Raw genomic sequence first — 23,905 nt, 5'->3', positions numbered from 1 at the left:
TCCTGGTGCTCCTATTTTGCCATCACACCTGTTTTCCATTAGTTATTTTAGCATATTTACTTTCCTTGCCTTGTGTCTATGAATGTTCTCACTCATCCAGGTCATTGTCATCTCAGGGAATTCAATCGATCACAATTGGACTGCTTGGTTTGTCTAGGAAGACGTTTCGCCCCTCATCCGAGTCGGCTTCACCGGTTCGTGCTCATAGACTTATATTGAATGCTCTGAGATTTCCTTGTCTTGTTTTCCCCCCCTAGTAAAAATTGATTTTACCTGCACGTACAGTACTCTGCATCCTGTGATCCAGACTAACAACGCCCTCCAGAGAACGTAACAATAGAATTGATATACTTTAGAACAGGGGTTCTTAACATTTTTAATCTTGGGGCACAACTTATCCACTACAGACACTTAAAAATTAACACAGATCTAACTAATCTTACTCTTGACAATACAATTCACTTCACTTCACTTTAATCGTATTCTACAATTAAATGTAACCTACTTACTAGGGCTGTGAATCTTTGGGTGTCCCACGATTCGATTCAATATCGATTCTTGGGGTCACGATTCGATTAAAAATCGATTATTTTTTTTTCAATTCAACACGATTCTCGATTCAAAAATGATTTTTTCCCGATTCAAAAGGATTCTCTATTCATTCAATAAATAGGATTTCAGCAGGATCTACCCCAGTCTGCTGACATGCAAGCAGAGTAGTAGATTTTTGTAAAAAGCTTTTATAATTGTAAAGGACAATGTTTTATCAACTGATTGCAATAATGTAAATTTGTTTTAACTATTAAATGAACCAAAAATATGACTTATTTTATCTTTGTGAAAATATTGGACACAGTGTGTTGTCAAGCTTATGAGATGCGATGCAAGTGTAAGCCACTGTGACACTATTTTTTTTATAAATGTCTAATGATAATGTCAATGAGGGATTTTTAATCACTGCTATGTTGAAATTGTAACTAATATTGATACTGTTTGATAATATTCATTTTTGTTTCACTACTTTTGGTTTGTTCTGTGTCGTGTTTGTGTCTCCTCTCAATCTCTCTGTTTATTGCAGTTCTGAGTGTTGATGGGTCGAGTTTGGTTTTGGAATTGGATTGCATTGTTATGGTATTGCTGTGAATTGTTTTGTTGGATTGATTAATTAAAAAAAAAATATAAAAAAATAAATGAGAATCGATTCTGAATCGCACAACGTGAGAATCGCGATTCGAATTCGAATCGATTTTTTCCCACACCCCTACTACTTACAGTTTAACAGGAAAAACCTTGTCAAATGATGGTCAATGGTTAAGAAACACTGCTTTAGAGTAGTCAATGTACAGCTTGCATAGCAGTATATATTTATGATGCACTGAAAATAACTTCTTTATTTTCAAAACGGCTGGCAACACAAGTGAATGCCATTATACTGTACAAAACCCAAAACCAGGGAAGCTGGCACGTTGTGTAAATCGTAAATAGAAACGTTGGTTTTTGGCTTTGCCGTTTACGTGCAGGGATTTCTCCATATTCTCTGAACCTTTTGACGATATTAGATGGTAGAATCCCGAAATTCCTTGCAATACCTGGTTGAGAAATGTTGTTCTTAAACTGTTGGATAATTTGCTCAGGCATTTGTTGACAAAGTGGTGACCCTCGCCCCATCCTTGAATGTGAATGACTGAGCATTCCACGGAAGCTGCTTTTATACCCAATCATGGCACCCACTTGTTCCCAATTATCCTGTTCACCTGTGGGATGTTCCAAATAAGTGTTTGATGAGCATTCCTCAACTTTCTCAGTCTTTTTTGCCACTTGCGCCAGCTTTTTTTAAACATGTTGCAGGCATCAAATGCCAAATGAGCTAATATTTGAAAAAAATAACAACTTTTACCAGTTGGAACATTAAATATCTTGTCTTTGCGGTCTATTCAATTGAACATAGATTGAAAAGGATTTGCAAATCATTGTATTCTGTTTTTATTTACGATTTACACAACGTGCCAACTTCACTGGTTTTGGGTTTAGTAATACTTTTTTTGCTTAAAGTCAAGCATGTTGGTGGTAGCATCTTAGTCTGGGGCTGCATGAGTGCTGCTGTCACTGGGGCGTTGCGGTCTATTGAGGGAAACATTATTTCCAACATGTACTGTGACACTGTGAAACACAGCAGACATGGACTACTCCAAGTTGTATATAAGTCTCAAATGTATAGTATTGTCCATTGAAAAGATACTTTCTGAAATGTGTATTTTAGTGTCTGTCATTGCAATGTTCTTCATGTTCTCTGGCTCTTCCCTATCCTTTAAAATAGGTGCTTGGTATTTAGAAACAAGCAGCTCAACTGTCAGCTTTACACATATGCTTTTCAAAAGGCATCATTCTAGTCATTAAAGTCTAGACTGATTCAATTTGTTAATCCATCAAGATGGAGCGACCGCAGAAACGATTACTGGTATAAAAACACTTTATCCAACACTGCCCTTAAGAGCGTAATTCTCCTCCGCAGCTTTCAGTGAGCTGAAAATGAGGAGCCTGGACAGTGAACATAATTCACAAATAACCTTTAGGTATACATTTCTCAAAATCCCTTCCAGCGTGTACTCACCCCCTATACACACCCACCCACAGTGACAAGTCATACCGGAGGGGGTCTGACCTTGTGCTCGCCATGGGAATTCTGTTGTATTAACTACAGTGTTTGCCTCAAAAATATGACAGCTGAGGTCGAAGAAAGGCTTTATTAAAAGGCCACATCCCCAGTTATATATCAAAAGTATAGGGGATTAGATAGGTCCAGGTGGTCTTGGACACTGTCATCTTACCTCGTCTTCGGAGATGGCTATGATGAGCGACCAGATCTTTCCTCACTCTGTTCATAAACACTTTGCAACGGACAATGACTGAATCTACAGGTTGGGCTTCTGTGGTGAAGAAATATTGACATAAATTATATATTTTTTTATGTGCCTGAAATGACTTTAATATTAGTATGGAGGCGTTACCAGTTTTGAACGTTATCATTTTAGTATGAGATATCAAGACTGTTACTGTTACACATACACGAGTTACTACTTTGTTAATAATTTTTACATTTTGGTTACATGGAACATAGGTCAAACACTTTTTAACAGGGATTTATGCCAATTTCAAAGTCATACATCTGCTTTAAAAACAACACAGAATGATAAAGCCTCTCATTGATATAATGTTAGGGTCTGGTTTGGTAGCTGTGTCAAATTGTGTAGGACTTTCCATATTCGATATCACTGTGTCTTATTAACACTATATTGCCAAAAGTATTTGACCACCTGCCTTGACTCAGATATGAACTTGAAGTGCCATCCCATTCCTAACCCATAGGGTTCAATATGATGTCGGTCCACCTTTTGCAGCTATTACAGCTTCAACTCTTCTGGGAAGGCTGTCCACAAGGTTGCGGAGTGTGTTTATAGGAATGTTCCACCATTCTTCCAAAAGCGCATTGATGAGGTCACACACTGATGCTGGTCGAGAAGGCCTGGCTCTCAGTCTCCGTTGTAATTTATCGCAAAGGTGTTCTATCGAGTTCAGGTCAGGACTCTGTGCAGGCCAGTCAAGTTAATCCACACCAGACTCTGTCATCCATGTCTTTATGTACCTTGCTTTGGGCACTGGTGCACAGTCATGTTGGAAGAGGAAGGGGCCCGCTCCAAACTGTTCCTACAATGTTGGGAGCATGGAATTGTCCAAAATGTTTTGGTATCCTGGAACATTCAAAGTTCCTTTCATTGGAACTAAGGGGCCAAGCCCAACTCCTGAAAAACAACCCCACACCATAGTTCCTCCTGCACAAAATTTCACACAATGCAGTCCGAAATGTACCATGCTCCTGGCAACCTCCAAACCCAAACTCGTCCATCAGATTGCCAAATGGAAAAGCGTGATTCATCACTCCAGAGAAGGCGTCTCCACTGCTCTAGAGTCCAGCGGTGACATGCTTCGCACCACTGCATCCGACGCTTTGCATTGGACTTGGTGATGTATAGCTTAGATGCAGCTGCATGGAAACCCATTCCATGAAGCTCTCTGCGTACTGTACGTGGGCTAATTGGAAGGTCACATGAAGTTTGGAGCTCAATAGCAACTGACTGTGCAGAAAGTCTGTGACCTCTTTGCACTATGCGCTTCAGCCTCCGCTGACCCCTCTCTGTCAGTTTACGTGGCCTACCACTTGGTGGCTGAGTTGCTGTTGTTCCCAAACTCTTCCATTTTCTTATAATAAAGCCAACAGTTGACTTTGGAATATTTAGGAGCGAGGACATTTCACGACGGGATTTGTTGCACAGGTGGCATCCTATGACAGTTCCACGCTGGAAATCACTCATCTCCTGAGAGCGGCCCATTCTTTCACAAATGTTTGTAGAAACAGTCTCCATGCCTAAGTGCTTGATTTTATACACCTGTGGCTGGGCCAAGTTATTAGGACACCTGATTCTGATCATTTGGCTGGGTAGCCAAATACTTTTGGCAATTTAGTGTATATTTACTGAATAACCCGAAACAACAACACATTTAGTCAAGTATTCTCTGAGTACGGTACCACACTTTGAAAAGCACTCCAAATGTACTACATTTAGTATTTAACAGAATACGTTACAAGCACATTGCAAATATGTCATGTGGGGTGCCAGCATGGAGGTCTGAGAAGAAAAGAGCCCCCCACAGTTATGGTCCCACACCTGAGCAGCGTCATCAGCTTTGTTTTGCACTGGTGTGAGACTTAAACTGGAGTGGACGGAAAGCTGGCATCCCTTGCGGATCCTGTCACGGCGCGAACGAAGCGACTTCGGCATCGTTTACACAAAGAAGCAGCTCTGACCTGGGTGCTCAAAAACCTCAAAAAAAAAGTTCAGTAGCTTAATGCAATTCCTATTACTATTACATTACTGTACATTAGGGATACAAGATGGATAATTATCGACTGATAATAGGCATTGATAATTTGGATAATGAAAAAACAATCGATAAAATAGGCCGATAATAATAAATGTTTATCATCTTCGTGTTTGTCGTTGGTCTCTCTGTTGTGGCTTGTGCTGCTCCTAAGCTCCTCAAAGCCTCCCCTACAGTACGTTGGCATATTTGTGATGTCATGATACAGTACTGCGCGTGGCCGGTGTGGGCTATCTTCACCGTTTCAGAAGAAGACATTAACCTGGCTATTAGCAATCATTGATAATCACAAATCCAAAAATAAATGTTAACAAATCCAATAAGTCAACTTAAAATGTACATTCGTAGAAACGGTACAAAGCTGCGTGTGCTGTTAAGCCAAGACCTAGCGTGAATAGCGGCGACTGCAGTAAACGTAAAGCCACAGGACTGATGAGAAAGCATTTGATAAGAACAGTTTGAAATAAAAGACCTCAGAGGGAAAGCACTTGATGACAAAATGAGTAGTTGGCTATGTTTAACTTCATAGTTCATCTGGAGGCACACGCTTGAAGGGAAACTGCACTTTTTTGGGGAATTTTGCCCGTCGTTCACAATCATTATGAAAGACATGACAACGGATGTGTGTTTTTTTGGATGCATTCTAAATATTAAGTCAATGCGATCAAAAATCTGCTTACAACGGAGCGTATGGGAGCTGCACTGTTCTGCCTATAAAACCCTTAAAAAAACATTCAAACACCTCCATTAAGGTTTCATATACATGTTGCAAGTATGTAGGGATGATGTTTGATAAGAAATTATCGAGTTTGAGCCTATTATCGAATCGATTCCTTATCGATTCTCTTATTGAGTCCAGATAGGTTGTTGTATATGGAAAAAAACACAATATTTGGTTTAACAAATCACTTCACATTCTCTACTGCTCGCTACTATAGTATTACCATATCTGAGTTATTGTGCAGAAATGTGGGGAAATAATGTGGGAAAAAATGTGGGAAAAAATGTGCGCTACATTCGTTAACCGTGTTACAAAAAAGATCAATTAGACTGATACATAATGTTGGATATAGAGAACATACAAACACTTTATTTATTGAGTCAAAAAAATTAAAGTTTGATGATTTGGTAAAATTGCAAACAGCTAAAATAATGTGAAATTAAATGATAGAATGGATTAAGAAAAGAAGTTAAACATTTTACTGATATGATCCAGTTTAAGAGGTTGTTCAAATGAATAGTGCTTACCAAAGTACAAAGAAGAAGAATTATGATAAATACTTTCAACCTTATTGAAAATAAGATATTCTTCATCTCAGTATATTAATAATGACTGAATTAATTAATTACATATTACAAAACTGTTGTATATACTAATTCACAGATATTTTATTATAAAAAGGTCAGTAAATGATGTATATATTTGTAAACGCTATGAAGTGGGAAAGGGGTAGGATTAAATAAACTTTACATCTTCCTACTCCTGTAAAGTGAAATTATATGAAACTGATGTATTATGATGTGGTCGGATCATGTTTTGTTTAGTTATGTTCTGTTAGTTTTGGACTTCCTTAGTTGTTTTGTGCACTTTGGGGGTTTGTTTTAGTCACCATGGTTACTTATGATTTTCACCTGCCTTGTACGCGCACCTGTTGCTCATCAGAGACTCTATTAAAGCCTGCCTTTTCGTGGCTTCATTGTTTGCATTTGCAACAGTTACGTTGGCATTCTGGTTTTCGAGCTCATGATTCCTGTGCTAAAGTTACCTTAGCTTCTAGTATTCCTGTGCTAAGTAAGTTTTTGCTTTAGCTTCTCGTGCGAACGGCACGCTTTCCTTTTGTTTCGTTCCTGTCTGTTGTAATGTGCATGATTTATGAGAAATAAATCATCTCCTACCTGCACGCTTTCGTCCGAAGCCGTCAGTTTTGCGTCCCGGGAGAACGAACCGCAGCACACTGCACCTTATTGTGACAAATGACTGAGCTACGTGACGTAATTTCTTGTGATGTCTCACGGGGCATTTCTTGTCGGTACGGGATTCGTTCCCAGGGATTCGAATAAAGAACCAACTCTTTTTCTTTACTATAGTGGTCTCGATAACGGGTACCGGTTCTCAAAAAGGGATTCGAGTCCGAGAACTCGGTTCTTTTCTTATCGAACAACCGGGAAAATCGGTTTTGAGCATCATCCCTACAAGTATGTATGTAATGTAGTAACAGGAACAGTTATAATAACATTTAATATTTACGTATCTTGATTATTTTAAGCATACGAGGCACATTAATTTAAAAAAACGCATCACAATATTCGCTTTTTTTTTTTTTTTTTTTTTTAAACATCACTGATTACTGCTCACTGCAGACTTAATGTGAGCCAACAAACATAATAAAACATCACTTACTGTACAATGTCTGCTGTCATTGGGATGCCGACTGCCCGGATGTTCATATACTCTCATTCAAATGAAGAATGACTCATAATCCTCGAGAAGAAAAGGGACGTGGAACCAAGCGTCTTTTCGTGTTGTTCTCACCATTTCTGATTCTAAATGGGCTGTCAAAGTGTATGGAATGAATTATGACTAACAACAAAGTTTGACAAGCAAGGAAACAAGGAAGCAGCTTACCACTCGATGTCAACATTGGCACGCAAGCTCGTGACCACAGCGCCTCTATAAATAGTTTGTCTGCGTTAGCGCTTATAATAACAATATCACTAACACTTGGTTAATATTCAAGTCACGACACATAAATGGAGTATTGTTGGCGCTTTTTGGATGTTTTTTATTGGGTTATGTGGGCGTAATCAAGGACCTCCCATTGGCTGCGCTGTGAGCAGACTTTTATTTATGTCTATTTACGAGTTAGAATGCATTTTAAAAAATGCATCCGTCGTCATGTCTTTCATAATGATTGTGAACGACAGGCAAAATTCCAGATCTTTTTTAAGTTACATACCTTTTATGATTTCTTAGTGGAAAAATGCATTTTACTGTACTATTTGATCCTTGATTTTTTTCTATTCCATAACTGAATGAGGCTTTCCTAAGATGCAGGCACTTATTTCACCATTTTATTAATTATTTAGGGAAAAATATAATCTTATTTTATTTTTTAGTCAATCAAGAGATGTTGTTCCACTTGTTCCAAAGTTGTTGCTAACAACAATGCAGAATCTTATTGGCTCAGTTCTGTTGGCCCCATTTATGTACAATATGTTGTGTTGGACAGAATGTTTTTTTTTTCATTTTATAATGGAAAAAAAAACAGTTGCTTGTTGTCTATCAATAAACAAGTGAAAAGTTGAAATATTGATCAATTCTATCTTATTTTTGCTCTATATAATGATTTTAATTGTTTGCATGAGTCAGAATTATAGTAGAAAGTGTATTGGTACTCAAATTATAGGTAAGTTAAGAAATATCAGTTAACATTATACTCATAGATTGGTATGTTTTTGGTAGAGTTCATATTCTGGGTATAATTGTGAACTTATGCAGATGGTGCATATTATCAGACACCTATAATAAGATCAGTAATACAATCAAAAATGATAAAGCCTCACATGTTGAAAAACTTTGGCTCATTGTAAGAAACTCTCTTCTATCACATTACCAAGGAGAGAAGGTTAAGTGAGTGCAGTCTGTTTGTCCGCCATTGTGCAAATATCCATGTGAGAGCCAAGGTGCTTGTGGTTTGATTGAGCTCAGGCAAGAGCCAAGCCGGGGGAGGATATGTTTGTGTTAACAACCACATGAATAATACAAAAGCTGAACAGTGCTCAAAGATGAGAGTCGAGGGTAAACAGATCAATATCGGATTTATCCGGGCAGGATGCGTCGTTCTCGCCTTGGTTTATGAGGAAACTATTCACATCCACCTGAGCCTTCAGATTGCTGTATTCGATGGCAGTAATATTGAGGTTATGCCAAAGGGAGATGTAACAGTTTTGCTGCCTGTAAAAAACAGGGGCTTATAATGAAATGTTAATGTTATGTGCAAGGGTTTCAAAGATTCACACTTAAAACACAGACACTCGGCAATGAATTGTGTTGACGTGATGCAGCATAGAATAAATAAGAATACATTTACATAGACACCTGCTGCAGGCTGCCTTCAAACATAATCAAATTCAGACTACAGGATATACTTTTGTTGCAAAAACAAAGAAAATATGTTTTTTAGGAATGGTCTCACCTCCTAGCAGTTTGGACTGACAGTTGACAAACTCTGGTTTCCGAGAGGGGATGTAACGCTGGCAGGTGTGGTGAAGAATCTGGACAAAGGTGCACTTTTCTCCCGCAGAACCAGCGACCCACTGGTCAAAGGCGTTGTCGAATGTCAGGTCGAACTCTGGAGAGTCCTATGCGGGAAGCAATCAGAATCTGTCGCCTGTTTACACACACTCAACTTAAACACTAGAAACAGAGCTTACTTTGTTGGAGTCGATGCCGTTGACCTGCTGTAGCTGGTCGATTGCCCACTGTGACCGTTTTGCAAACGCGGAAGATCCCTGGAACTTCTTCACCTTAGTGATGGTGACGTGCGCTGGCTTCTTATTTGTGACTGCAAAAGACAAACAATAACATTACATTCCCAGGTCTAGGTTGTGTACATGATGCTACAGCGACTATGATCCACTCACAACATTCCCTTTCACACAGCATATACAAGCTGTTTTCCCCCATTTTGGTGTTGAACTGTAAAAATGGAAATAGATTTATGCCTTTAGAGTTGGTATCAAAGCACTAGCAGCCAGGAAGATGAAACCTGTGTAAATGGGAATTTCGCAATGGGTGGACACAGACGTGAAGTTTAAGTTCCATATAAACAGCATCAAAAGGGCAGAAGGAGTCGACGTGGCAATCTTCCACCTCGTGAAGCAGTGTTCAAGGTAGAGACATCCCGATGCCGATCAGGGGCTGATATTTGCATTTTTTTAACTAATCAGTTGATGAGCTGCCGAGCCCAGCCGATCTTTGGCGCAGCTGTATCCTAGTGTTTACATGGCTGAAAGCTTGTATTACCTTGAACATTTCTATATTCTATATATTACACATATTTATATATTATTTGTTCTTATTACAAAATCATTGTTTTGGTCGTTTTGTCATTGTTTACAAACTCAAAGGGTACGTTTCTGGAAACAGGAAGCTTTGAAGGCAAAACTCAAAATATTTAAATGGGAGCCAATAGTAGTTTTTGCTTTTTTTGTTGTTGTTGTTGTTATTTTGTAGGGTTGCAAATCTTTGGGTGTCCCACGATTCGATTCAATATCGATTCTTGGGGTCACGATTCGATTCAAAATCGATTTTTTTCGATTCAACGCGATTCTCTATTCAAAAACGATATTTTCCCGATTCAAAACGATTCTCTATTCATTCAATAAATAGGATTTCAGCAGGATCTACACCAGTCTGCTGACATGCAAGCAGAGTAGTAGATTTTTGTAAAAAGCTTTTATAATTGTAATGGACAATGTTTTATCAACTGATTGCAATAATGTACATTTGTTTTAACTATTAAATGAACCAAAAATATGACTTATTTTATCTTTGTAAAAATATTGGATACAGTGTGTTGTCAAACTTATGAGATGCGATGCAAGTGTAAGCCACTGTGACACTATTGTTCTTTTTCTTTTTTATAAATGTCTAATGATAATGTCAATGAGGGATTTTTAATCACTGCTATGTTGAAATTGTAACTAATATTGATACTGTTGTTGATAATATTCATTTTTGTTTCACTACTTTTGGTTTGTTCTGTGTCGTGTTTGTGTCTCCTCTCAATTGCTCTGTTTATTGCAGTTCTGAGTATTGCTGGGTCGGGTTTGGTTTTGGAATTGGATTGCATTGTTATGGTATTGCTGTGTATTGTTTTGTTGGATTTATTAATTAAAAAAAATATATATTTATTTTTATTTTTATTGTCTGCATTTTAATTTTGCTTTTATTTTCTTTCATTTCACTTTGTTGTCTGTGAAGCACTTTGAGTCTGCCTTGTGTATGAAAAGCGCTATACAAATAAAGTTGCCTTGCCTTGCCTTGCCTATATAAAAAAAAAAGGAAAAATAAATAAATAAATAAATAAAAATAAAAAAATCTACTTTTTAAAAATGAGAATCGATTCTGAATCGCACAACGTGAGAATCGCACAACGTGAGAATCGCGATTCGAATTCGAATCGATTTTTTCCCACACCCTTATTATTTTGCATTAGCCACTAGGTGTGTGAATCTTTAGAAACCTATCGATACGATCAAATTCTGATTCCTGAGGTGACAATTCAATTTGATTCTTGATCCAATATTTAGTGTAATAATAACAATTAAACTTTTTTTTAAACTGGTTGCAGGTTAGAAAAGCTCCTTCTGGTTGCATAAAGATGACAAAAAACATTTTTTTAAAAGTTTATTTTCAAATCGACTTTTGAAAATTGGAAATCGATTCAGAATTGGGATGAACAAGAACCGTGATTCAGATGTGAATCGATTTTTGTGCACCCCCATTATCCACTTTATTTTGTTAAAAACATTGGGTAACACTTTAGTATGGGGAACACATATTCACCATTAATTAGTTGCTTATTCACATGCAAATTAGTAACATATTGGCTCTTAATTAGTCATTATTAAGCACTTATTAATGCCGTATTCTGCATGGCCATGTTATACAACCAGTAAGCCATTAACTAAGATTTTCCCCTCAATAACCTCAGAATTATTGCTTATTGCCTAACCCTAACCCTAACCCTTATATGTTCCCCTAGTGTCCTTTAATAAGCAACTAATTAATGGTGAATATGTTCCCCATACTAAAGTGTTACCAAACATTGTATGTAGCATTCAATACCACAAATTCAAAACATCATCTGATTTACAACAATACTAACAAATTGTAAATTTAATAAGATAAGCTTTATAGAAATGTGTTATTGTGTTTACTTTAGTTCACTTCTATAATCTATTGTGAAAGTATTGGATCAGGACTCGGATCAAATCTGAGGCCAAAAATCTGATTGGGATCGCAGGCCACAAATGTTCATCGGGACGTCCCTAAGTCAAGCTGTAAGAAACAGAAACATGGCCTGTGTAAAAAGGGAAATCCACAATGTGAGGACAACACCTTACATTTGCTGTTAAGTATGAACAACATCGAAAAAGCCCGTCTTTGGTGGTAGTAACAGAGCCTCTTATACAATATGTCAAAAGCATACATGGACAACCCATTCTGCATCTGTGCATTTTAAGCAGACCAGCAACCAAGGGAAAAAAAGCACACAATTCCTGGCTTTTTAATAAGCAGTGTGAAAAGAGGCAATGTTTAAATGCATTTTGGATGTATGAGTGAGGGAAATTTCTGTAACCCAAGATGAGATAGTGTTCTACCTGCACTTTTTCCCCTTTCATTTAATGTCTTGTCCTTGAATGGCCTCGCTTGCACAGAATTACAAACGCTTCCTTCGGACATCCGTGTTTGCTTACAGATCAAGCAGGCTCATACAGTGCTTGACGGAGACTGACTGCTCCTTTTAATGCTTTTATAACCCGGCGAGCAGACCTCTACTTCCGTCATCCCACACAATCTATTGTGTCGGATCAGATAGGAGGAAGTGTTCGGGTCAACTTTTGCTATTGTTGCTCTTTGCTCTGATCCTCATCTCTCAAAAAAAAATTCCAGATTCAAATCGTTGGCCCATCGTCCCGTTCCACCCCGTCCCCCCTGCTGGGTTTACGGACAGCACTCCCCTCCCATTTCTCTGGATGTAATTTATACAAATATACGCAGAAGCCATTGTTGCAACAAGTTATATATTCAGGGAGCAAGCTTCCAAATGAATAGGGATGTTTTGTGCATCCATTTACACAGCTGTAGTTAATACATGAGCGGCTGGCCTGTGGTCACAGGAAGGAAGAAAGCTGTAAGCATGACCAAACAGATGAGGGCAGAACAATTACAACAATACAAGTCCAAGGGGCCAAAACGCTTCAATAAAGACTACAGCTGGATTTAATCAAACAGTTTTGTTCCCAATACTAAGATGCTTTTGTTACATCTGTGACACTTTATCGACAAAAAAAACTTTTTCGCCAAACCTATTACAAAGAAAATTTAGTTTTTCCTGCCTGTGGTTAGTTGAGGATTGGCAGCGGCTAATCAAAAAACCAGAAGCTAACAGTATTGTGAATTCAACCATAAACAGTTTATTTGGAAAAGCCTGCCATTATGTCATCAGACAAGAACTCAAAAGACAAAATGTTAAATAAAGAAGAGTAGCAAGCACAATTGGAATTTGGTTATTTTGCATATTAGTAGAAAAAAATGAAACATTAAGTGATATGAATAACCATTAGTAAGAATAAGTGGTATAGAAAAATACACTGAATTGGGAGTATAAAGGTGAAATTATTATTTTATTTTGTTTCAAGTTATTTCAAATAAACAAAATGTAATACTTTAAAGTTTCATCTGACATTACATGGACAAAGATAAGACCTTCGGGAGAAAAGTTCTGTGGTCAGATGAAACAAAAATTGAGCTGTTTGGCCACAATACCCAGCAATATGTTTGGAGGAGAAAATCCCAGGACCACCACGCCTACCGTCATGCATGGTGGTGGTAGTATTATGCTCTGGGCGTGTTTTGTTGCCAATGGAACTGGTGCTTTACAGAGAGTAAATGGGACAATGACAAAGGAGGATTACCTCCAAATTCTTCAGGGCAACCTAAAATCATCAGCCCGGAGGTTGGGTCTTGGGCGCATTTGGGTGTTCCAACAGGACAATGACCCCAAACACACGTCAAAAGTGGTAAAGGAATCGCTAAATCAGGCTACAATGAAGGTTTTAGAATGGCCTTCCCAAAGTCCTGACTTAAACGTTTGAGGGGCGGCGTGGCGAAGTTGGTAGAGTGGCTGTGCCAGCAATCGGAGTGTTGCTGGTTACTGGGGTTCAATCCCCACCTTCTACCTTCCTAGTCACGTCCGTTGTGTCCTTGGGCAAGACACTTCACCCTTTGCCTCTGATGGCTGCTGGTTAGCGCCTTGCATGGCAGCTCCCGCCATCAGTGTGTGAATGTGTGTGTGAATGGGTAAATGTGGAAATACTGTCAAAGCGCTTTGAGTACCTTGAAGGTAGAAAAGCGCTATACAAGTACAACCCATTTATCATTATTTATAACAATGCTGAAGAAACAAGTCCATGTCAGAAAACCAACAAATTTAGCTGAACTGCACCAATTTTGTCAAGAGGAGTGGTCAAAAATACAACCAGAAACTTACCAGAAGCTTGTGGATGGCTACCAAAAGCACCTTATTGCAGTGAAACTTGCCAAGGCACATGTAACCAAATATTAACATTGCTGTATGTATACTTTTGACCCAGCAGATTTGCTCACATTTTCAGTAGACCCATAATAAATTCATAAAAGAAACCAACTTCATGAATGTTTTTTGTGACCAACAAGTATGTGCGCCAATCACTCTATCACAAAAAAATAAGAGTTGTAGAAATTACTGGAAACTCAAGACAGCCATGACATTATGTTCTTTACAAGTGTATGTAAACTTTTGACCATGACTGTATACCGTATTTTTCGGAGTATAAGTCGCACCGGAGTATAAGTCGCACCTGCCGAAAATGCATAATAAAGAAGGAAAAAAACATATAAGTCGCACTGGAGTATAAGTCGCATTTTTTGGGGAAATTTATTTGATAAAACCCAACACCAAGAATAGACATTTGAAAGGCAATTTAAAATAAATAAAGAATAGTGAACAACAGGCTGAATAAGTGTACGTTATATGAGGCATAAATAACCAACTGAGAATGTGCCTGGTATGTTAACGTAACATATTATGGTAAGAGTCATTCAAATAACTATAACATATAGAACATGCTATACTTTTACCAAACAATCTATCACTCCTAATCGCTAAATCCCATAAAATCTTATACGTATAGTCTCTTACGTGAATGAGCTAAATAATATTATTTGATATTTTACGGTAATGTGTTAATAATTTCACACATAAGTCGCTCCTGAGTATAAGTCGCACCCACACAAACTATGAAAAAAACTGCGACTTATAATCCGAAAAATACGGTATATACATACACTACCGTTCAAAAGTTTGGGGTCACATTGAAATGTCCTTATTTTTGAAGGAATAGCACTGTACTTTTCAATGAAGATAACTTTAAACTAGTCTTAACTTTAAAGAAATACACTCTATACATTGCTAATGTGGTAAATGACTATTCTAGCTGCAAATGTCTGGTTTTTGGTGCAATATCTACATAGGTGTATAGAGGCCCATTTCCAGAAACTATCACTCCAGTGTTCTAATGGTACAATGTGTTTGCTCATTGGCTCAGAAGGCTAATTGATGATTAGAAAACCCTTGTGCAATCATGTTCACACATCTGAAAACAGTTTAGCTTGTTACAGAAGCTACAAAACTGACCTTCCTTTGAGCAGATTGAGTTTCTGGAGCATCACATTTGTGGGGTCAATTAAACGCTCAAAATGGCCAGAAAAAGAGAACTTTTATCTGAAACTCGACAGTCTATTCTTGTTCTTAGAAATGAAGGCTATTCCACAAAATTGTTTGGGTGACCCCAAACTTTTGAACGGTAGTGTATATACACATCATTATGTAAAACTAACTTTTCTTACCTAATGGTAGCTGCTTTGGTGCATTTGAATTCAAACAGTGGAGATATTTATAAAATAATCTTGCCTTCCTTAATACTTTGCCCAAACTAGCCGTTTGGAACTTGCTCAGACTTGTGATGTTTTATGACAAGTGACATCAGCAGATATATCCATAAATGGTAAAAATTTGTCAGAAGAATCTTTGTGCGAATTTGCCGTTTTTAGTATTATGTATAAGAGTGTTTGTAGTCTGCATGACAACATGGCCAAAGTACAACCCGAAGAACGGAAAGGCTGTTATTGGTTGTATTAACCAACACATTTCATTACACACACCTCCAGTCTCATCTGAAGAAGTAAAACGTGCCTGGCTAACTTTTTATTTTTACGGCAATGTGCCTTCAACTTGGAAGAAGTATTTATTCGCGTATACCAACCACTTTAAAAATTCCTGCTTCACAAACCTGCGGCAATATAAAGATGGACTTTCCCAAAAGGTCCTTTTAAAGCCGGAGTCGGTGCCTACTATTTATGGCAATGGAGGAGACAATGAAACAGTAAGTAATAAAAGTAGATTGTCAATGTTTGAATAATACATTAGCAATGTTAGCTCGAGTGCCGGCTGAGTCATACCAAAGACTATAAAAATGGGACCCATTACCTCCCTGCTTGACACTCAGCATCAAGGGTTGGAATTGGGGGTTAAATCACCAAAATGATTCCCGGGCGCGGCCACCGCTGCTGCTCACTGCTCCCCTCACCTCCCAGGGGGTGATCAAGGGAAATGGGTAAAATGCAGAGGATAATTTCGCCACACTTTGTGTGTGTGTGTGACAATCATTGGTACTTTAACTTTTTAACTTTCTTTGTCAATTTTAAGTGTAGACTTTTAATCTATGACAGGGGTCGGCAACCCGCGGCTCCGGAGCCGCATGCGGCTTTTTGACCACTCTGATGCGGCTCAGCTGCATACTTGCCGACCCTCCCGATTTTCCCAGGAGACTTATGGATCTCAGTGCCTCTCCTAGAAAACTCCCAGGGCAAATATAATCCTATTTACACTCTAATTACTAAATTAAGGGCATGCCCTAATTGCACTGCAGTAATTGTCCTCTATAGCATTTACAAACAGCGTGCCAGCCCGGCCACATGTTGTATGTTGCTTTTACTTGCACACGTAGGAGACAGCAAAGCATACTTAGTCATCGGCCACACAGCTTACACTGACGGTAGCCGTATAAAACAACTTTAACACTGTTACGTTACAAATATGCGCCACACTGTGAACCCACACCAAAAAAGAATGAAAAACACATTTCTGGAGAACATCTGCACCGTAACACAACATAAACACAACACAACCAATACCCAGAATCCCATGCAGCCCTAACTCTTCCGGTCTAGATTATACACCCCCGCTACCACCAAACCCCCCCACACATCAACCCTTCCCCCCCTCCGTGCGTCTGACTCTGGCTCATTCATTTATGGTTGGATGCTAAAATCTGTCGCTGTTGCCATTTATGCTGCAGCTCAAAAGTTGAATATACTTAGAATAAGATAATTTTCAGTAATTTGTAAAAAGCATCTCTCTCAAACTACAAATATGGCCGCGGTTAAAGGCGAGTTAAAGGCCTACTGAAACCCACTACTACCGACCACGCAGTCTGATAGTTTATATATCAATGATGAAATCTTAACATTGCAACACATGCCAATACGGCCGGGTTAACTTACAAAGTGCAATTTTAAATTTCCCGCTAAACTTCCGGTTGAAAACTCCTTTGGATATGACGTATGCGCGTGACGTAGCCAGTAGAACAGAGGTATGGCTCCCCCATTGAGGCCAATACAAAAAGCTCTGTTTTCATTTCATAATTCCACAGTATTCTGGACATCTGTGTTGGTGAATCTTTTGCAATTTGTTAAATGAACAATGGAGATTGCAAAGAAGAAATTTGTAGGTGGGATCGGTGTATTAGCGGCTGGCTGTAGCAACACAACAAAGAGGACTTTGACTTGGATAGCAGACGGGCTAGCCTCCAACCGCATCTGTGATCGGGGGAAGTCCTTCGTCGCGCCGTCGATCGCTGGAACGCAGGAGAGCACGGGTGTTGATGAGCAGATGAAGGCTGGCTGGCGAAGGTGGAGCGCTAATTTTTTATCATAGCTCTGTGAGGTCCGGTGGCTAAGTTAGCTTCAGCGTCGTTAGCAACAGCAGTGTTAAGCTTTGCCAGGCTGAGAATTATTAACCGTGTAGTTACATGTCCATGGTTTAACAGTATTGTTGATCTTCTGTCTATCCTTCCAGTCCGGGATTTATTTATTTTGTTTCTATCTGCATTTGAGCCAGATGCTATCACGTTAGCTCAGTAGCTAAAGAGCTTCGCCGATATATTGCCGTGGAGATAAAAGTCACTGTGAATGTCCATTTCGCGTTCTCGACTCTCATTTTCAAGAGGATATAGTATTCGAGGTGGTTTAAAATACAGATCCGTGATCCACAATAGAAAAAGGAGAGAGTGTGGAATCCAATGAGCCAGCTTGTACCTAAGTTACGGTCAGAGCAAAAAAAGATATGTCTTTCACTGCATTCTAGTCCGTCACTCTAACGTTCCTCATCCACTAATCTTTCATCCTCGCTCAAATTAATGGGGTAATCGTCGCTTTCTCGGTCCGAATCGCTCTAGCTGCGTTGAAAACAATAGGAAAATATGAGGAGGTGAACAACTGACTACGTCACGCTACTTCCGGTAGGGGCAAGGCTTTTTTTTATCAGAGACCAAAAGTTGCGAACTTTATCGTCGTTGTTCTATACTAAATCCTTTCAGCAAAAATATGGCAATATCGCGAAATGATCAAGTATGACACATAGAATGGATCTGCTATCCCCGTTTGAATAAAAAACATGTCATTTCAGTAGGCCTTTAAGGAGGGGTTCAATTCAATAATAATAACTCCCGCTCTCAGGGTATGTCTACACTATGTCTACACTTAAACAAATAATTATTCAGCTTAAGCCCCGTTTCAGCCACACTAAACCAGCGTTTAGGTCCCCATCCTTGTATAATTTTTTACACAGGTAAGTGCATCGTGTAATTCTTGAATCTCCGGCTCTTAGCTTTGTATGGACTCATTGATCGTTTACAAACAGAGTTCGGAGAGGAAGTGACACCAGAAAGACAGCGCCCCACACAGGAAGTGACGTCAGAAAGAACGCGCCACATAACCACTGGAACGATGGAGGCGAGTCATCCAGACATGTCTGTGTTTCTCATTCTTCTACATGTACAGACGCTTGTGGAAATCACGCATGAATACCTTAAGACAGGGGTGTCCAAATTTTTTCCACTTAGGGCCACACACGGAAAAATTAAAGCATGCGGGGGCCATTTTGATTTTTTAATTTTCAAACCATAACAAAATATATCGATTTTGTTTGTTTTTTACCTTTAGGGCTCCCGGGGACCATAAAGCGTCTAAGTCATTAAAATGTTAAAAACAAGTCAAATTATTATTTTTTTTATTTATATAACGCTTACAGTTTTTTATAATAAAACTGAAATATGCAGTATTTCCCCCACTGCCCAAAACATTCAGAAAGCAATGTTTGATGTGAAGTAATTAGAGCCTTAAAAAGATCAATAATGCAGGACACCATTGATTTTAATTCATTATTATTTTTGAGTAATCACAGTGAAAAGATAAGTAAAATCCCATTAAATATATTTGGGATCCAAAAGGTGCCCCACTCAGAAAGTGATACATTTTTATTAGGTTTTTTTTACTTTCAACACTTAAGTTACGAGCTCAACTTCAGATATATCTGTCGATTTTACGTTTGAACTATTATTTTGTTTGTTTTATGCTCTTTTGTCAAATAAAATGTTGAGGTTTTGGTATGGCAACCACACAATAAATGCAATATTTCCCACATAAAACATTTTAAAGTGAAATATTTGAAATAATTGGAGCCTTGAATAGGTCAATAATTCATTATAACATTGATTTTTTTTTTTTTGGAGCAATGGCAAAAAAAGAAAACAAAAAGATAGACAAAAGAAAAAAAAAAAAAGCCTGCATGATAGCTTTGTGTCAACATTGCAACTTTTTCTAGTTCGATTTCACCTCATTCCACTTTTTTAAATGTTTTTTTTTTATTTTTGCAATAGCATTTCCAGAATGTGTGGCGGGCCGGTAAACAATTAGCTGCGGGCCGCAAATGGCCCCCGGGCCGCACTTTGGACACCCCTGCCTTAAGAGAAAGCGATTGCAGCTATTTGGGATACAACTCATCCCAGACGGCAAGAGAACTTTCGAATGTCCAGGTCAGCTGTGATTCTACTTACCGGAAAACTTTGTCCATTTGTCGGAGGAGAGTCAACAAGAATGCGGGCTCCCGTGGATGTGATAAAATAGGTAGCATGTGTTTTGTATTACTTGGCTGTCGAAGGAAGACTACAGAAAACATCAAATGCATTTGGACTGACGAAGCAGACTGTATCAGTTACTGTCCGCCATGTATGTCGCGGCCTCAACGTCTAGGTCCAGAGTATATAAAGTCACCAAAAACTAATGGACAATGAAGGTGAAGGCAAAAGAGTGAGGAGTGTCCTGACCAGATATCTAGATCCCTAAATTGCATGTTCTTTATCACATTGTTTACTTTCACATGTCCAATAAATATTTGATTAATTTATGATGGCTCAGGTGTGATTCACTCCAATAGGGCCCCACAGCACACTGGATTCCAGTTAATTGAAATACCACAATACTGGATATTGTTCAGACAAGTTAAATTTAAGAACTTGCACACAAAGGAACACTGGGGGTGACTATGACGTGTGCATTTTTCACGCATGCGTACTAGGTCGCGTTGCGCCGGCGGACGGAGGGGGTCTTAAACGACCATTGTGTGTGTGTGGACAAGGATAAGGTTAGGTGGGATTTACCCTGGATAACCTTAAGAGTAGAAGGGGCCTCAGAGGCAGCCAAAAAGTGGCTTGAAGATATATCTTTACAGAAAAATCTATGAAAAATTTTGACCAAAGAACCATCATTACATGTTATGTAGACCAGAAGGAAGTGTTTTGAAAAATAAAAAAATTAATCATAATAGGTCCCCTTTAATACAATTTCCACGATTACTGATGAAGGTTTGTTCCTCGTCAAATTGTAGAATGACACACTTCTCTCAGTTCAAAAGCTGCATTGTTCCAACCTAATAAAGTGTAAAAATCCAGTAAGTAAATCACCAAGATGCTGCCAAGACTATTGTTTTTATGTGGTCTGTGCTTTCACAGCAAGGCCATGCTGAGGTTTCGATAATGCTCCCTTTTCTCATGCTCTGATGGTGACACGCGGTCACTTCCTAAAAGAGGATCAGTCCCTTGTTGTGCTTGGCTACTCAAAAGTGCTTGAAGGGGCGAGGGGGAAATTCTGCGTTCGCCAAACATTCTGGGGATTAGCTTCCCTGTGTGGAAATATTATCACAGTCTTTTTAGAATGGGAAAGGCTGGAAACAAGATGCCTCATCGAGCGGCGGAGGAAGAAAATTGATCATGTCATTATTCGCCGTGAACGAATCCAACAAGCTTGTTATGATGGAAAATATGATGCGACCATGGAACACATGGTTAATTTGACAATGACACCATTCAAGAAAACAGAAAGGGGCCACCCACGTGAGCTACAATAATCCTTTCTTTGCCAAGTAGGACAACAAAACACAAGTTCCTTATTATTTGAGCCTTGTTCTTTGCTAAACACTCAAAGAAGGGTAGGAATACGTTCATTACCCCTTTAAAATGAGTCATAACTTGTGCACAACAGTGTGACTTCATTCCAGACTCCCATAAAATTCATATCATCATTTAACTGCCATTTATTCCTTGACATGATGTCGTAACTTTGCTTCATTTGTGTAACTCATTTGTATTGCTCGGAAAAATAAAGGCACCATCGTACAATTTCCGACAAACGTCATAACGTTGCTCTGACTTGTATTACCAAAATTATGACCGACCAGAATTTAATTTGTTCTCCAAAAATCTCCCAAAATCAAGTGCCTGCCTGCAAATTAATTGTTTTTATCTGAATTTGATAAATGTTTTTATTATTTGCACAGCTATGTTATTTATTTTATGTAGAAAGAATATGTTTCTATTTTATTTATACATTATTTGTTTTTCTATTTTATTTATGTTATGTAATTCTGTGCTACTTAAACAGTTTCTTTTCTGTGCTGTTAATACCCATCTTGACTAACTGGGTTAACAAAAGTGCCACTGACTGTTTACAGTACAGTAGTCATTCACTTCAATTTCACTGAATATCACTCAAAAATGAATATCTTTCTATAAATATTTTCACCGGAAAATATATCGAGATATCGAATATCGAGTTTAAGCATACTTGCCAATCTTGAGACCTCCGAATTCGGGAGCTTGGGGGGGTGGGCGGGGTCGGGGGCGGGGTTAAGAGGGAGGAGTATATTTATAACTAGAATTCACTGAAATTAAAGTATTTCTCATATTTTTATATATATATATATATATATATATATATATATATATATATATATATATATATATATATATACATATACAGTGGGGCAAAAAAGTATTTAGTCAGCCACCCATTGACAATCAATGGGTGGCTGACTAAATACTTTTTTGCCCCACTGTATATATAGTACAGTAAACAGTAATGAAAACACAGTTGTTCTACTAACTGTACTGTAATTGCTGCTTGCTTAAAAAAAAAAAAAAACACTTATCTTTCACTATTTGAGTAGCTTTTGTTTTGCCATTTGAGTACTGGTGAGCGATCTCTGAATCCGGGAACATATCCTTCACGGATTTGTTGAAAACATCCGCAAATGAGAACGGAATGTTGTTTGCAAGGTGGCCCATAATACTGCGTTGCCGCCGCCTTGTGGATGTTGTGTGTCAGTGTAATAACGTGCCGGCTGGAATAAACACACGCTGAGAAATACCTCCGTGCCTGCCTACTTTATGGGTTATAGATAAACCTATGGATAACGGAGACATATATAAATAGTCTCCTTTTCAGGTGAGAGACAACGCTAAAGGCAGTGCCTTTAAGGCACGCCACCAATATAGTTGTCGGGCTGGAAATCGGGAGATTTTCGGGAGAATGGTTGTCCCGGGAGATTTTCGGGAGAGGCACTGAAATTCGGGAGTCTCCCGGAAAATTCGGGAGGGTTGGCAAGTATGAGTTTAAGTAAAAATATATTGAGATCTACTTTTTCCTCCATATCGCCCAGCCCTAATATCGACCGATATAAAACACGTATATTGTTATACAGTTTTCAACCATGTTGCCCAGCCCTAGATAAATATGATAATTACATTGTGAAAGGGCTAAATACAAATATGTTCATGTGGTTTATTGATAAACCACATTCTGTTGTATTTAAGTTAGTTTTTCTAGGGTATGTTTTTATTGTGTGTCGCATTGCACCAAGAAGGATGGAGTTCATTTATTTGTAAGAGTGATTGTAAGTGCCTCACATGTATGAACAAACTGGGAAAAAAATGACCTGTAATCTTAAGATAGTCAGGCAACACTGGCCACTCTGCTTAAGCAGAAACACAGCTTTATCTTCAGAGAGGCTGATAACTGGATTTATCATCAGCACTGGCTAGACCAGCATCAACACCGCAAAACAAAAAGAACTCCTCAGTCCATTCATTGGGCTTGAACACTGTCTCCTCTGTGTACAAGGTCGGCTGTAAGGCAGAATGGTATCCATGCAGTGACAAGACACAAGAAGTCAATGGGAGCGCATGCACCGAAGCGAACAACAGCTCTTTAAGATACCAACAGAGGTCCTATAAAGATTGTAATAAAAACAATACAGAGAAACTGTTGCATTAAAGTTTGCAGTGATTTCATCTGGGAAACATTTTTTGTGGAACTCAAAGTCAATGAAAGCATTGAATCATTTTAAAAGACTTAGAATTCAAAAGTGTCAAACATTAGGAAGAAGAAGTACATTTTGCCTATGGCCAAAAGTGTGTACTTTGTGCTTGGCACATGGCTGCAACACTCACTCAAGGACGACACATTCAAAAGCTTTCTCGGAGCTAGACAAATCAACATGAGCTACACAAAACGAAAGTGCTCTTAACTCAAGCGTTACAAGTTGAACGGCTTATCACTTTCACAGTAATAAAAGGACACGTTTACCTACCGTTCCACAATCTTGTAAAGCAACTAAGGATACCTTAAGTGCAAAGGCTGTAACAACATAACGCTGACTATGTAACAAGAAAATGGTACAGA

General features: G+C 38.6%; 1 protein-coding gene across 2 annotated transcripts in view; it reads right to left on the bottom strand.

Annotated features, from left to right (window-relative positions):
• stxbp6 (syntaxin binding protein 6 (amisyn)) overlaps positions 1 to 23,905 on the bottom strand; it is a 103,142-nt gene that overhangs the window by 15,988 nt on the left and 63,249 nt on the right. For both annotated transcript variants that reach the window (XM_062041411.1, XM_062041412.1), the window contains exons 3-4: positions 9,373 to 9,503; positions 9,135 to 9,300 (exon numbers count right to left, since the gene is read on the bottom strand). In XM_062041411.1, coding sequence (XP_061897395.1) covers positions 9,135 to 9,300; positions 9,373 to 9,503 — 297 coding nt within the window. The remainder of the gene's footprint in view (positions 1 to 9,134; positions 9,301 to 9,372; positions 9,504 to 23,905) is intronic.

The sequence above is a fragment of the Entelurus aequoreus genome, linkage group LG03 (assembly GCF_033978785.1).
Source record: "Entelurus aequoreus isolate RoL-2023_Sb linkage group LG03, RoL_Eaeq_v1.1, whole genome shotgun sequence".
Lineage (NCBI taxonomy): Eukaryota > Metazoa > Chordata > Actinopteri > Syngnathiformes > Syngnathidae > Entelurus > Entelurus aequoreus.
The sequence above is the reverse complement of the archived record's forward strand: the minus strand, read 5'-3'. Positions and strand labels throughout refer to the sequence as shown.